Source organism: Oryctolagus cuniculus, chromosome 1 (assembly GCF_051225735.1).
Source record: "Oryctolagus cuniculus isolate XC-2025 breed Fujian yellow rabbit chromosome 1, ASM5122573v1, whole genome shotgun sequence".
Taxonomy (NCBI): Eukaryota; Metazoa; Chordata; class Mammalia; order Lagomorpha; family Leporidae; genus Oryctolagus; species Oryctolagus cuniculus.
In genome coordinates, this window is record NC_142867.1 from 16,688,093 (window position 1) to 16,704,959 (window position 16,867).

A 16,867-nucleotide genomic window follows, 5' to 3' on the forward strand; every position below is an offset into this window, starting at 1 on the left:
CTACAGTGATACTAGAATATTCACTTACAGTCTTTTTCATTAATGCAATAGAATATGATTTTAGGCAGGAGTTAGAGAAGAACACTAAATTATTGTAAACTATTGGTAATAATTTTGAAAGTCTAAAATTTAACTGTTATTTAATTAAATGGTTTATTTGACCAGTATGAATCTCACCTCTTCATTGTAAAATTTAATAGATGCCAAAAAGTAATTCTGTAGCAACTAAAGTCAACTCATATTTTTGAGAGCTGATAAATTTCCTCTTCAAAATCTGCTTTATTTGAAGATGTTAATGTTTACAAATTAAAGTGGTAACTTCTGAAATGAAGAAAAGGGGACGGTTGACAGTTTTGAAAATATAAATGGACAGGCCGGCGCAGCGGCTCACTAGGCTAATCCTCAGCCTTGCGGCACCCGCACACCGGGTTCTAGTCCCGGTCGGGGAGCCGGATTCTGCCCCAGTTGCCCCTCTTCCAGGCCAGCTCTCTGCTGTGGCCAGGGAGTGCAGTGGAGGATGGCCCAAGTGCTTGGGCCCTGCACCCCATGGGAGACCAGGATAAGTGCCTGGCTCCTGCCATCGGATCAGCGTGGTGCGCCGGCCGCAGCGTGCCGGCCGCGGTGGCCATTGGAGGGTGAACCAGTGGCAAAGGAAGACCATTCTCTCAGTCTCTCTCTCTCACTGTCCACTCTGCCTGTCAAAAAAATTAAAAAAAGAAAATATAAATGTACATATATACACACACACACACAAAATATACCAGTAAATATCTTAATGTTTTCAAGACAGTGACAAAAAACATTTTATAAAATCCTTCCTAATTAAAATTCAAATTTCCATGGTCTTAGACCTTATAACTATCTCCAGTAATATTTACTCTAGCATAGTATGCACCCTCATATATAAATGTATCTCATTAGAATACAAAATTTGTTTAATTTCAGGTGGCAACAAACTGCCCTGGATGATGGAATATAGGACTAATATCACAGATTTTATCCTTTTAGGACTTTCTCAGACCAAAGAGGTAGAGATTCTCTGCTTTTTAGTGTTTTTGCTTTGTTACATTGCAATTTTGATTGGTAACCTGCTTATCATGATTTCTATCACCTGCAGTCCACTCATTAATCAGCCCATGTATTTCTTCCTGAGCTATCTCTCACTCTCAGACCTGTGTTACACCTCCACTGTGACTCCCAAGCTAATCATGGACTTACTGGCAACAAAGAAGACCATTTCCTACAACGGATGCATGACACAGCTCTTCGCCATGCACTTCTTTGGGGGTGTTGAGGTTTTCATTCTCACGGGAATGGCCTATGACCGCTACGTGGCCATCTGCAAGCCTCTGCACTACACCATCATCATGAACAGGCAGAGATGTGATGCCATGATTGCTGCTTCCTGTGCTGGGGGATTCCTGCATTCCTTTGGCCAGTTTCTTCTGGCCATCTTTTTACCCTACTGTGGCCCCAATAAAATAGATCACTACTTCTGTGATGTGTATCCTTTGTTGAAACTGGCCTGCATGGACACAAGCAGAATTGGTTTCTTGGTCATTGCCAATTCAGGTGTGATGGGTGTGGTGACTTTTGTGGTACTGTTGATATCATATGCTGTGATACTGCACACTGTCAGGTCCTACTCTATGGAGAATCGTCGCAAAGCTCTTTCCACATGCAGTTCACACATCATTGTGGTGGTCCTGTTTTTTGCTCCCCTACTGTTTATTTACATCCGACCAGCAACTACTTTTCCAGAAGACAAAGTGTTCGCTCTCTTTTATACCATCATTGCCCCTATGCTCAACCCTCTAATCTACACACTGAGAAATGTGGAGATGAAGAATGCCATTAAGAAGCTTTGGTGTCATACTACAGGAAGTAAATAGACTGAAACATATCCCTGGTTTTCACAAGAATGCCTAAATATATATATTTTCTATAGTGAAATATTTAAAATGCATGCAGCTTGCCTGTGTCTTGTATCTAGCAGTACACAGGATAATTTGTAAGCAAAATTTACTGTTCTCTATTGTGCCTCCTTTCTGTGGTCGACTGTTTGCTGCATGTCTTGTTCCTAGCTGCTCTACCACATTAATCTTTTGGCTCAGCAACAAATCACAAAATTTAGCAACGGGTTATACAAGGCAGTGTGTAATCCAAATAAACAATGACGGTCCATTTAACTTATATGACTTTTTCAACAAAGACGCTTCTAATCCTCCAAAAATAATTCAAAAGCAACTCCAGTTGGAACGTATACCACTTAGAGAAAATTCTGAAAGACCCAGTTTATGGCTCATGACAATATTCTCTGGGTCTTTACATTCTATTCTAATAATAACCAGTGTTATTCTTGAGCTTTTCACATTCCCAACACTGATACATTTACCAAAAGCATGGATAAGAATTTTTTTCTTTTGTGAAATACAGCAAAAAATCATGATGAAAAGTAATTTAAAAAATTTTCAGATACAGTCTGGGGCCCTGGGAGATCAGGACTTACACACACCTACAGGTGCAACATGGAAATATGAACTCTAAAACTGGGGCTTGGGAAGTGAACTTTTACACTGGCCAAGTCTTTAAAATCCATAAACATCTTTTAATAAATGTCATAGCTGCAACTGTCAAAAATCCACTTTGTTGCTTAGAACAGCTCCAGTTTGCTATCTCTCCTAAATAAAGCCTTTTCCACCTGTCTGGTCATCTTTGTGCCTTCTTTGAACCCAAAATTTCCTAAAACTTAACAGTCCAAAGAGAAGGAGTGAGAGTACGGAAGCTATAGAGACAAGGAGAGGCAATGGTCAGGATTTCTATGATCCACTTTTGAGCCAGAAATTCCATTCTGTTTGATGTGGCTCTGGAGCAAGTAATGATGAGTGTGGTTTTATATCTTTCCAATTTGACCCAAAAACAACATTCTTCATGGAATGTACACCCACAGCAGAATAGATCTAACTGTAAAATTATAATATAATATAATATAATATAATATAATATAATACAATATTTCATTTTCTAATCATATTTTGTTCCCTGTATTGTGGTCAGGCAGTATTACAGAAAAACAGTTTTCATCCCATCTTTAAAGTCAGGTTCAAACTGTACAACCTATTGGAGAGTTACATGGTATGCAGAGTAATTTCCCCATCTGGAAGAGAATAGAGGAGCATTAGGGAAACAAGTCAGGCCTTCTGTGTCATTTCCCCATTTAGTTAAGAACCAGTAAATTTTGCCCTAGTTTTTGAACTTAACAATTTTTTACCATATAACCCACCTTCCTGGGCTTTTGGTCTTACCCAGTGCTTACCACATAACCCAGACTCATTATCTCTAAGTCTTTGTCAATTTTCCTTTTAACATAATCCAGCCTAGTTTGCTTTAGTCTGCTGCTTTGTAGAGGGTAAAAAGTGTCCATTTATTCTTTATCTGGCCTCGGCTGTTGGATGGCTGGAAAAACTTGGGCAGAGTTGGTATTTCTTCCACATGACTACTGTGTGTCTCCCTATCCCTGACATGAGAGTTCTGCCGAGTGGCAGGGACTTCCCATGGGTACATTACCCTGACCTCTTAAAGAAAGGGGGTGTTCCAAACCCTGGTAGGGGGAATTTAACCCATAGCGCTGGGACAGACTAGCTATCTGGGAGAAGAAGTGCAAGCAAAGATGAAGGTGAGCAGCCAGCTTCCTGACTCACCATTGACCTTGGCAGATGCTGAGAATGAGAGAGCATATATCCCAGCAATCCCCACCATAGAGCAACCAACACAACGTGTAGGAAAATCTGTGTCTGGCATAAAGCCATAGGGATGGATCCTTTCTGAAACTACATCCCGTCAGCAGTGAATGACCCCAGTATGTAAACCATCAGACCCTTATGTAAGCATAACATAAATCTGGCATTACTTTACATCATTTTATAACCTGACAATGCATTTTACATAATCTAAATTAACTCAAATAGCTGTTTTATCTCCAGTTTGAAGGTTCCAGCTTTTGATATTTCCAAGGAACCAAAGTCAAAAGGCTTAATTCAGAATTTTAAATCTTAAGAACTTTAAAGAATTATCACAGGTTCATTCCATTTGGTCAAAATAAAAGTATTATAATTCATTTAATCTGAGTGTTGTTGGCCAGAGCTTTGGACCAGATCTACTCAGAGTTCAGGTGATAACTCTAATGTTTACAAATAGGATAGTAATGCTAATTCCTTTAAGGTGCAATTTTTCTAAGCTATCAATACTCAATGAAGACAACAGAAAACATGAGACACTCTCCCTTGAGATAAAATTCTTGTTACCTAGGCCAGCTTCAAAAACACAGAAAAACCTTGACTAAAAGGATTAGCATGTGAAATAAAAAATACAATTGCAGTACTTAGGGCAATCACATATACCAAAGAACAAAGAGGTAGAGTTTCCTGTTACTTGGACTTCTAAGATATGAATGCTACCTTTAAAATAATTTCCTTCTAATTAATACAACCTAATGTTATACAGCATTCAGTTTCCATAAACCTTTTAACAGCATATGTATTAACTTTCTCATCAAGAATATTATATTTATACTTCCTCCACTTCTTTCTTTCCTGTATACTGTTTATTTCAATTTGCATCCTGAAGCAGTCTTGTAACACCTCTAAATTAAGAGAAAAACACCAACTAAAAGAATAACCAGGGGTTGGCGTTGTGACACAGAGTGTTAAGTCACTCTTATGATCCCAGTTGAGTGCCAGTTCAAGTTCTAGCTGCTCCACCTCTGAAGCAGTTGCCTGCTAATGAGCCTGGGAAAGCAGGGAGAGATGGCCCAAGTATTTGGTCCCCTGCCACCAATGTTGGAGACCCAGAAGGAGTTCTGAACTCTTGGCTTCAGACTGGACTAGCTCCAGCCATTGCAGACATTTGGGCAGTGAATCATCAGCGGATAAACCATAGTTATACTTTGTTTACACAATTATACTCTTCCAGAAATATTAGGAAAGTCTTTAAAACTGGAAGATAAAACATGTAAGTATAAAACCAGCAATGTTTTATTTGAAGACATAGCTCCATGAACCTCACAACTAGGGGTGAGGAAAGATTCAAGATCTTCATAGTTACAATAACTCTGCAATTCACAGCAATTAGGAAAGTGCAGCAAGATTTCATAGACTGTTTTATCCTTTCAGGCTTTGGGATCTACAATGGGTGTAGTGGTGATTAGAAAGCTCTGAGTTTTTTTTTTTTTAAACTTTTATTTAATGCATATAAATTTCCAAAGTACGACTTATGGATTACAATGGCTTCCCCCCCATACCGTCCCTCCCACCCACAACCCTCCCCTTTCCCACTCCCTCTCCCCTTCCATTCACATCAAGATTCATTTTTGATTATCTTAATATACAGAAGATCAGCTTAGTATACATCAAGTATGGATTTCAACAGTTTGCTACCACACAGAAACATAAAGTGAAAAATAATAGATGATTTTTTTTAAATGATGATGAAATCAGAGCAGACCTATTGTCATGTTTAATCCCAGTGAGAGTCAAGTTGGGAATTGATAATTTCTTTCTTTTTTTTTTTTTTTTTTTTTTTTTTTTTTACAGAGGATCAGTTTAGTATGCATTAAGTAAGGATTTCAACAGTTTGCACCCCCATAGAAACACAAAGTGAAATATATTGTTTGAGTACTCATTATAGCATTAAATCTCAATGTACAGCACATTAAGGATAGAGATCCTACATGAGGAGTAAGTGCACAGTGACTCCTGTTGTTGACTTTACCAATTGACACTCCTGTCTATGGCATCAGTAGTCTCCCTATGCTCCAGTCATGAGTTTCCAAGGCTATGGAAGCCCTCTGAGTTCTCCGACTCTTATCTTGTTTAGACAAGGTCATAGTCAAAGTGGAGGTTCTCTCCTCCCTTCAGAGAAAGGTACCTCCTTCTTTGATGACCTGTTCTTTCCACTAGAAAGCTCTGAGTTTAACAAGGCACATATTGGCCCCAACCGTAGAACAAAGGGCTCTTAAGTAGATGGTCAGAGAAATTTCCTTACATCAGTGAGTGAGAAAATGTGAACCCTTTCAGTTGCAGTATGGTGTGCCAGTGGAGAGAACATTTCTGGATGCTGGCCAGATGCTCAATGCAACCTTCCCCACTCCACTTCCAGCTTATCCTCTCACAGAAGGTTTCTGGCAGTGAACATCTTAATGGCATTTTTAGCAGGTTAACTCATGTCTGCATGAGTGTTGCAAGGAGACTTTAGCTACCACGAGGTAAGGCAGGATAAAGAACAGAAGTAGGCTAAACAGGGATCATTGCTCAGGGTGATGTTGCCCAGGACTTACCACTGCTCTTGTTCTCTCCTGGCTCACCAAATATGCTACAGGAATGGTTGAATCAGAGGTCCTTGGCTTTGTGAAAATAAATGATTTCACATGTGACACAGAGATTATCAGTAAGCATGCTAGCCGAGCTTAATAAGAATACCCCGAAATATCAGGTTGGCTTTTCGGAAAAGAACTGAGAGCGCAATCTTCTTTCCAACTAGAATTTTTAAATATGAGAATATGGGACCACCATTTCTTCTCTTCCTCCACTTCTGGGATATGTTTGGGTGGAAGACTTTCCTGGGGTGGTGGAGCTTGTGAAGTTCCTCCCAGAACATTATCAACACAGTGTTATTGGACCTAATAGACCTCTGGGTGCAGGGCTGGAAGATTCCCCTAAGCTGTTCCTGGGAGAAGGCTGCAACCCACCTAACAAGGTTATGGAACAAGGGCAAGGATTTAGATGTGCCAGTACTGGTCTATTTATGAGGCCTGCTTCTACATTTCCTTCATTTAACCACACAAACATTCACATTTTTGTTCTATAGTCCCTCTCACATACCTAGGCTAATATCTATCTTGCTACCTAGCAGTAAGATGACCAAGAAAGCCAAGTTTTCTCTTTGGATTAGCAAAAATCAGACCTCAAAATCTCTTATTTTTGTATTTGGAATACCAATTTTGAAGAGAAGTTATTAAAACAGATGGAGCAAAAATAATTGCAAAACTTAGTCATTTAAAATATATTTTTTATATTAAGTGTTTTATCCCTGCACTAGATCACATCCCTTTTAATCTTTCAAGAACATCTTTTCATCATTTGCCTCCTCTTACACATCATTAATAAGTTTTCTCTGTTGGATCATTGATATTAGCCTAAAAATGCAGAGGGAAAATATGATGAGTATCTTTGGAACTGATAGCAAGGTAGACATTAGCCTTTGTTTTTGAGGGGGATTGTTGAACAGAATTGGGAATTTCTGTGCAGTTAAATGAAGGAAGAAATGTAGATGCATGCCTTGGAAGCAGACCTCCATTTACATATCAAAGGTCATGCCCAAATTCACTAACCTTGTTACATGTGTCCCAGCCCCCCACTGGAGGACCTTAGGGGAATCTTCCCTAACCTGCACCAAGGGGGCTGTCAGGTCCAATAACACTGTGCTGTTAATGTCCTAGGAGGATTTAGGGAATTACATGCCCAGAAAGCCCCCCATCCAACAATGTCCCAGAAGAGGGAGCAGGAAGAACAAAAGGTGAGCCCATACCTAAATCTGCAATAACTCCATTTAAAGTGATTTGGCTCTCAGTTCATTACTGAGTTTCCCATTTAGCATGTCACATGTGTTCTTTTCATTAAATTTGACAAGCATGCATACTGCTACTCTGTTTCACATCTCCAGTTCTTTCCTGGTGCAAAGACAAGAACCTCTGATCGGCCATCTTGTCTAACAGAACATGGAGTATGTCTCTCTCTTCCATTAAGGTTATTCATATTCCATTGACTTTGTCTAGGATAGTTTACAATTCTGTAGATATAGAAATTAATCTGTAGAATATAGAATTAATCTGTAGATATAGATATTCTCTATATATATCTATAGATATATCTATATAGATACATATATATATATAGAATATAATCTGTAGATATAGAAATTAATCTGTAGAAAATAATAGTGGAGAAAATTATCCTTGTCCTTCAAAATGAAAATCATGTCCAAGGAAATGTAATTGTTTGCTGCCCTGTGGATATCTACCAAATTTCTTACTAGACTAGAAATATGTAGTGATTTTCTTCTTTTCTGAATCAAAGGTAATATCTTATTGGTTTCCACTTTAAATATTGGCCTAAATAAAATTAATTTTTATTAAAGATTTATTTTATTTATTTGAAAGACAGAGTTACAGAAAGAGGCAGAGACAGAGAGAGTGGTTTTCGATCTGGTTCACTGCCCAGATGGCCGCAATGGCCAGAGCTGCACTGATCCGAAGCCAGGAGCCAGGAACTTTTTCCCAGTCTCCCACATGGGTGCAAGGGCCCGAGGACTTGAGCCATCCTCCACTGCTTTTCCAGGCCATTGCAGAGAGCTGAATTGGAAGTAGAGCAGCTAGGACTAGAATCAGTGCCCATACTGGATGCAGGAGCTTTAGGCCAAGGCTTTAAGCTGCTGCGCCACAGCACCGGCCCCATAAAATCTACATTTGTTTGAGATCTATGACCATTTCAAAATTGATTCTTTAATAGAACCCATTTCTATCATATGAAATACAGCTGTCTTTTCTCTCTTCTTTAGTTCCTCATTGTCTTCAATTCTGATTTCTCTTCTTTCTTTAGTGATTGTACCTGATTTCCCACCTCCCAATTTTATTACAAGAAGAACTTTTCACCTCTCTTGTTTACTGGAGCTATTTTTATCAAGATTGTCCATGATATATTCAGCATTTCACAGAAGTAATCACTCTTCTTTCACTCAAATAATTTTTTAAAGATACATTGATTTTTTTTAATCGAAAGGCAGACTTACAGAGAGAGAGAAGGAGATAGAATGAGAGAAATCTTCCATCTTCTCATTCACTCTCCAGATGGATTCAACAACTAGGGCTTGGCCAGATGGAAGCCAAGAGCCAGGGGGTTCCTTCAGGTCTCTCAGGTGGATGCAGGGGCACAAGCACTTGGGCTATCCTATATTGCTTTCTCAGAAATATTAGTAGAGAGCTGGATTGGAAGTAGAGCAACCAGTTCTCAAACTGATGTCCATATGGGATGCTGGTACTACAGGCAATATCTAATACATATTATATGTTTTTATGTAATTATTTAGTGACTTCCTCAACTAGTATAAGTTCACAAAGTTAGTGTTTTCAGTTTTTTTTTTTTTAACTGTGTTCCTCATGTAATGGCTGGCATAATAAATAATCAATTTTTGGAATGAAAGACTAAGTAAATGAAAATGACTAAGGAGAGAAAAATCTCTGACAGAATATAATCTAAAAGAGATGAATTTGCGGATAGGTGTATTTACAACACTGATTTCTGAATGCTACTAGGAGCTGTGAATGTCCTACTAAAAATAGGAAAGTAGTGTTTCAGAGGTGCATTTTTGGTCTAGCAGGCAAGACACAGGGTTGGACATCACATCTCATCAGAGTACCTGGCTTCGAGTCTCAGCTTCAGTTCCTTATTCAGCTTCCTGCTAGTGTATACTCTGGGAGGCACCAGGTTATTATTCAACTATCTGGGCCTTTGCAACAAATGTGGAAGACCCAGGTTGAGTTTCCAGCTCCTGGCTCCAAGTTGACCCAGCTCTGCGATTACAGTCATTTGGGAGGTCTTTTTCTTTCTCTCTGGCTCTCTTTGCCCCTTAATCTCTCACTCTCTGCCTCTCAAATAATAGTGAAATAATGAAGAAAGTAAACTTATATTTCAATTTTGGATACAAATTTCTCTACTACCATAAAATGTATGCCACTTTGTGGGCTGAATTCCAAGCCCAAAGGTTTAAGAAAAATATCATTAAAACATTTTTTGCAATGTGCTTTTATTTTTCAATATAAAATTACCTTATTTGCTTTTGCCCAAATATTTCCTGTGGTTAATAATATTGAAACCATCTGAATAATCAATAAGTTGAATTTTCAAAATCCATTTGGTATACTGAAATTAATAATATATTGCATATTATTTTAATTGCTTAAGTCCTCATATTCTCATTCATCTCATTAAAGGTAGAAAAATTTATCAGATCTATAAGTTTGTAACTATTTAAACTGCATCTAATCATTTTCTTTTATAAACACCTTGGCTAATAAGTTACTTCATTTAACTCTATACTCTCTTTGAAAATAACATTTGAAAACAAACTTTTCTGGTGGCATATTTCATGTCTGCATTTCTCAGCATATAGATTAAGGGATTGAACACAGGCACAATGATGGTATAAAACAACAGGACTACTTTATCCTCTGGGAGAGGAATAGGAGGTCTAGGGCAGGAACAGATTGCATGTCCAATAAAGTACGATGACCACAGTGATATGAGACCCGCAAAAAGGGAGGGCATTGCATCTTCCTTCAGCTGAGTGATTTCATAAAGTACACAGTATAATGGCATAAGAAAAAAATAAAAATAAATATGTCATTAAAGTGATAATTCCTGAATTGACAACCAGAAGGATACCAGTGATGTGGATGTCAATACAAGCAAACTTTAGTAAAGGAAAAATATCACAAAAATAGTGATCACTTTCCTTAAGACCACAGAGGGGCAACTGGGTTGTAATGGACAATTGAAAGGACTGGGTAGCTCCGCCAGTCCAAACAGCTAGAACAACAAGACTGCATTTTGTTCTCTTCATGAAGATCATGTAATGAAGAGGTTTATAGATGGCAACGTAGCCAACAAAAGCCATGGCAGTGATAATAAAGATCTCAATGCAGCCAAAGAAATGCAATAACCATAGAAAATGGTTTTAGTTTCTTCTAGCATGGCATCAATCAATTTGGGTGTAACACTAGAGGTACAGCAATGTCCAGGAAGGATGAATGGCTAAGGAAATAGTACATTTGTTGGTGAATAATAGATGATGTAGAATAGATAGAAATAAGAACATTCCCTACTATCAGGGCAACATAACAGAGTAGGAAGACTACACAGCAAAAACATTTGTATGTTCTGGTCATCAGAAAGTCCCAGAATGAATTCTGATATGTTTCTTTGAGTTTTCATACATCTAACTTTTGTACATGTTATGCACAAATGCATTAGCTATCTGAAAGAGGGAAAACACTGTGATTGCTATTTACAAAATCTACTAAAAATTAAATTGACATGCATAAAATATTTATTATTCTTGATTTATGGAATTAAAATGCTATTTATTATTCATTATTGTCTCACTGTACAAACTTTTTTTTATAATATAATGATGAGTGTTTACTCAATTTACTTAATTTTTTAAAAATATTTTATTTTATTTTATTTGAAAGGCAGAGCTATGGAGGCAGAAGGGGGGGGGGTGGAGAAAGAGAGGTCTTCCATCTGCTGTTTCACTCCCCAGATAGCTGCAATGGCTAGAGCTGCGCCAATCTGAAGCCAGGAACCAGCAGCTTCCTCTGGGTCTCCCATGTGTGTGCAGGGGAACAAGGACTCAGGCCATCTTCTACTGCTTTCTCAGACCATAGTAGAGAGCTGGATCAGAAGTGGAGCAGCCGGGACTTGAAGTAACACACACATGGGATGTCAGCATTGCAGGTGGCGGCTTCACCACTATGGCACAGCACCGGCCCAACAGTTTACTTATGATGATTTAAAAATACTTAAATAATATTTGTAAAATTAAAAATAATTACTGTCAATTACATAATTGGTTAACAATACATATTTGAAAATCCTAAGACAATTTTAAGAAAATTGATTTCCTCTTTGTTCAACATGTAATGGTCAAGTTCCCTGAATTATCTTGGAGCAAAGTTTCAAAAACTGCAAAAGTGTTTAAAAACCAGACGTTGAATTGTTGAAATTTAATTTTTATAAAGCATAAAACTATTGATCTTTACCATGTAGCAAACAATGCCAATCAATCATGTGAAAAAAATGTAATTGCTTTTCTATTAAAAGTATTGTTAAATACTGTACAGCTAAAGAAAGAATGTCAGTTAATGATGGAAATGAAAACTGTTCAGCAAGTTCACTCATTTATCATATTTACATTAATGTGTTATGGAGTGATAGTCATAATTGCAAAGACAGAGCAATGGAGCATGCAGAGATGGCTCCTTGGTGGGCGAGCCCTGTATGGTCATGGGGAGCACTCCGGTTTTAGGGTTTTAGGAAATGCCCTGAGGGTGGTACATGGAGACTCAAGTACTAGTTTTATACTCTCAAGTGCATCAGTTTTCTGGGGACCCTTGGATGATGTAAACAGAAAACACCAGTGTTTTACCCAAGCACCCACCGCCTTATCTCCTTCACTTTGTTTCATCTCCTGAATTATTAAAAACTTTTACAATATTTTTTAAAGAAACACACATATATTTTTATTATACATCCTGTTTGAATGGGAGGTTTTTGTTTTTCTTTCCTAACCAGTGCAATTCATATATTCTTGTCATAAAATTTGTCCTTTTGGTTGTATTGTCCTTAATATTGTACCCTATGCCAAATGTCTTTTTTTTTTTTTTTTTTGACAGGCAGAGTGGACAGTGAGAGAGAGAGACAGAGAGAGAAAGGTCTTCCTTTGCCGTTGGATCACCCTCCAATGGCCGCCGCTGCAGCCGGCGCACCGCGCTGATCCGATGGCAGGAGCCAGGATCCAGGTGCTTTTCCTGGTCTCCCATGGGGTGCAGGGCCCAAGCACCTGGGCCATCCTCCACTGCACTCCCTGGCCATAGCAGAGAGCTGGCCTGGAAGAGGGGCAACCGGGACAGAATCCGGCGCCCCAACCGGGACTAGAACCTGGTGTGCCGGCGCCGCAAGGTGGAGGACTAGCCTATTGAGCCACGGCGCCGGCTCCAAATGTCTTGAAATGTGTTTTCTCAGAACAGAATTCTCCATTGGGAATTTTTCTGTTCCATTAGCAATTTATCAATTAATACTTTGCTTAATTTCATCCATTAAAGGAAATTTATTTAATTATATCTCCCTCATTCTATCATTCTATTTTATCCCTCTAAATACAGTACTTCTAGAATACCTTATCATTCTTACATTGAATTTACTTTTCTAAAACTTTTCCTGAAGTTAAATTATTATTATATTCATATACTTATTTATTATGATTATCATGTTCATATTATTTTTATGACAGTCACTCTGTTCTGTAAGAGATCATTTATCATTGTATTCTTCTAGGGATGCAAATAAAGACATTTTATCAAATCTTTGCTTTCCCTTCTGAATCCTCTGGAGATATATACTTCATAATAGTTAAAAGATTATGTACTATAGGCCGGCACCACAGCTCACTAGGCTAATCCTCCGCCTGTGGCGCCGGCACCCTGGGTTCTAGTCCCGGTTGCTCCTCTTCCAGTCCAGCTCTCTGCTGTGGCCTGGGATTGCAGTGGAGGATGGCCCAGGTCCTCTCTCTCTCTCACTGTCTAACTCTGCTGTCAAAAAAAATTATGTACAATGGGCAAATATACAGTGATTTGTGTTGTAGTGATAGCTGAATATTGATTTGTTTCAGCCTCCATTTGCTTTTCTGCTAATTACATACAAAAGCATTTGGTTCTAAAACCCACAGTTAATTATTTATCAATTTTTTTGAATTTTATGACTCAAATACTTTGTATCTTAAATAAAAACTGACCAGGCCATTGCTGAAGCTTGGCTGGTAAAGCACCAACATTGTCTACATACAAAAGGAACAATCCTAAATATCTACAGGTGCATCCAGACTTAATGCTGCTATTTCATCCATGGTTCACAAATAAGAAGAAAAGGACAAAGTGAGCCAGCATCATGGTAAAATGTGTTATGCCACTGCCTGCAATGCCAGCAGCCCATTTGGGAGCCAGTTCTAGCAAGTTCCAACTGTTCCACTTTCAATAAGCCTGGGAAAGCAGTGGAAGATGATCCAAGTGCTTCGGCCCCTGCAACACTGTGGGAGACCTGGAAGAAGCTCCTGACTTCTAGCTTTGTATCAAGTTTCCCAGCTCCAGTTGTTGCAGCCATCTGGAGTGTGAATCAGCAGATCTATCTATTGCGTCTTCTCTCTCTGTTACTCTGCCTTTGAAATAAATAAATAATTCTTACAAAATTACCACCACAACAAAACTCCCAAAAGGGAGGACAGCAGTAAGTGTTCAATGTTTTGATAATTGATCTTACGGTATTTTTACTAATGTTTTATTTTTTTTTTCCCCAGTGCAGAGTCAATAGAGTTCACATTGAAAAGCAATCTCAAACCAGACTCTATTATATTGACTTCTTGTTGCATAATTATCTTCTAAATATATGTTGAATCAATATAGTGTCATAAATTAAAACTGTTTAGTTTATAACTGCTTTTTTATATCAAACTTTCATTATATGATCTGTTAAAGCCAATAAAGCTCAAAGTTTATATTAAAAATAATTTAAAGCTTTATTTTTATTTAATAATATGCTCTTCATTATGTCAATATCTTAATCGTAGTGGGCCATATAACTTTTATGCATGTAATGCACCTCACACTATCTCAATACTACCCAAATAACTGCACTTTCAGTTTTGTACAGTAAATTAATATTTCATAATCAATTTTAACTTCACAATGATGATTATATCCTACATAAATAATTCTAGTACAATAATTAATTTACAGAATAGTTCTTGAATTTCATACCTTCATATTTGTTTCTACCTGCATGTCACATCCTTGTTTTTATTTAGCTATCTTTGACACCAAACTCTTCTCATGGCATTTTTCATCTCTGAATTTCTCAAAGTATAGATTAAGGGATTAAACATAGGAGCAATGATGGTGTAAAAAAGTGCAAATACTTTATCCTCAGGGAAAGTGGTAGGAGGTCTAAGATAAGAAAATATTGCAGGTCCAAAAAATAAAAGTATCACAGTGATATGAGAGCCACAGGTAGAGAGGGCTTTGCGTCTTCCCTCAGAGGACTGGTTTCTTAGAGTGAATAATATAACAACATAAGAAATAAATAAAACCACAAATGTCACTAAGGTGACAATTCCAGAGTTGGCAAGCACAAGGATGCCTGTGATATGAGTATCACCACAGGCAATTTTTAGCAAAGGAAAAATATCACAAAAGTAGTGATCAATTTCATTAGGACCACAGAAGGGTAGCAAGATCGCGATAGACAGTTGAGGAAAGGAATGGGCTGCTCCACCAGCCCAAGCAGCTGAAACTAGGAGTTGGCATTTTGTCCTGTTCATGATAATCATGTAGTGGAGAGGTTTGCAGATGGCTACGTAACGGTCAAAGGCCATGATTGTAAGGATTAAGACCTCAATCATTCCAAAGAAGTGCATGGCAAACACCTGCCACATGCAGTTACTATAGGAGATAGTTTTTCTTCCCACCAGCAAGTCACCAATAAATTTGGGTGTCACACAGGAGGTGAAGCAGATATCCATGAGAGATAAGTGGCTGAGGAAATAGTACATTGGCTGGTCAAAAAGAGGGCTGCATGTGATGGAGATCAGGATCAGGAGGTTTCCCATCAAGAGGGCCCCATAGCACAGTAAGAAGAGCACAAAGCAAACCGCTTGTATGTTCTGGTCATAGGAAAGCCCCAGTAGAATGAACTCTGAGATATTCCTCTGGCTCTCCATGTACTTCACCACATTGTACACATAGAAGACATAAATATGTGAAGATAAAAGAACAAAATCTGTATACAAATAGATGCAGAGAAACAACAACACAAAACTTTTAAAAATTAATTAGCCTGAATTTAACAATCATAATAATTGAAATTTCTTATCTAGAATTCCATTATGACATCATTCATACTGATATACTTCAGCTTAACCAAAATAATGAAAGAATATTTCCAATAATACTTTATCACAAAGAAAAAATGTTCTTAATGTTTCTATAGTATTTAGATAACAACACACATTTAATTTATATAACAAGTATATTTGGCACAATTGAAAATATGTGTCACTAACCAATAGAGCCACTTTTCTAGTATAGTCTGGATAGATTTCCTGAATTATCTGGAAGTGTATTCTCAGATATGTTTTAAATTAATTTCCTTGAATTATTATGTATAAAGTGTGGTATTTCCCACCATGTGAGTAAATGCTACAATTGGTCATTTAAAATCAATGTAGTTTCAGATATATTAAAAAGTTAAGAGTTGGGCTGGGCATTTTGCACCTCTGAGATAGCAGGTAATGGCTCAAGTGGTTGAACCCATGCCATCCATGTAGTATGCCCAAATTGAGTTCTAGGCTCCTTATTTTAGCATAGCCCAGGCCAGACTATTGTGAGCATTTGGAAAGTGAACTAGAATATGGGAGATCTATCTTTCTCTTCTCTCTCTCTCTCTCTCTTCTTTCAAACAAGTGAATAAATAAAAAGTTAAAGAGTATCTTAATGGAAAAATTATTAAAAATTATGTACCAAAATATAAAATGCAAAGTGACTAGATTTGTGAAAAATAATTAGCAAATCTATTTACTTATCATATGAAGAGTGTTTTGTATTGAAATTTAATTCATATTTGCTAGGCTGAAGGCAAAGAGAAGATAAAACACAATTGCATATGTATATTCAAGTTGCTTTACATTTTGTGACTTTTGTTAGGGATATCATGTATTTTATTTACAATATAGGAAATAAAATCAAAAAGAAATTATATAAAATGTATTTGTTATTAGCAATCAGTGTATCTTGATTGAATTAGTACTGGGCCAAAAATTTATAAATTTGGTTTTTTGAATCTTGTATACAATGCTGATTTTTTTATTAAGAGGAAATTAAATCTGAGTTATTTTACCCAGTGGTGAAAAATTAAATGACTTCCAATGGAGATGCAATTACTGCAGCACACTAACTACTTTAGTCTGCATGTAACAAGGGTCTGTC

At 37.6% G+C, this 16,867-nt stretch overlaps 2 protein-coding genes across 2 annotated transcripts; one reads left to right on the forward strand and one right to left on the reverse strand.

Annotated features, from left to right (window-relative positions):
• The first annotated feature begins 968 nt into the window (after nucleotides 1–968).
• On the forward strand, nucleotides 969–12,307 carry LOC100339045 (olfactory receptor 4P4-like). The gene is made up of 3 exons (XM_089305137.1): nucleotides 969–1,874; nucleotides 11,122–11,217; nucleotides 11,957–12,307. The coding sequence occupies exons 1-3, from the start codon at nucleotides 969–971 to the stop codon at nucleotides 12,305–12,307; spliced, it is 1,353 nt and encodes a 450-aa protein (XP_089161263.1).
• A 2,384-nt stretch (nucleotides 12,308–14,691) lies between these two features.
• LOC100338549 (olfactory receptor 4P4-like) lies at nucleotides 14,692–15,603 on the reverse strand. Its single transcript, XM_002709118.3, has one exon. The coding sequence runs from the start codon at nucleotides 15,601–15,603 to the stop codon at nucleotides 14,692–14,694; it is 912 nt and encodes a 303-aa protein (XP_002709164.3).
• Between the last annotated feature and the right edge of the window lie 1,264 nt (nucleotides 15,604–16,867).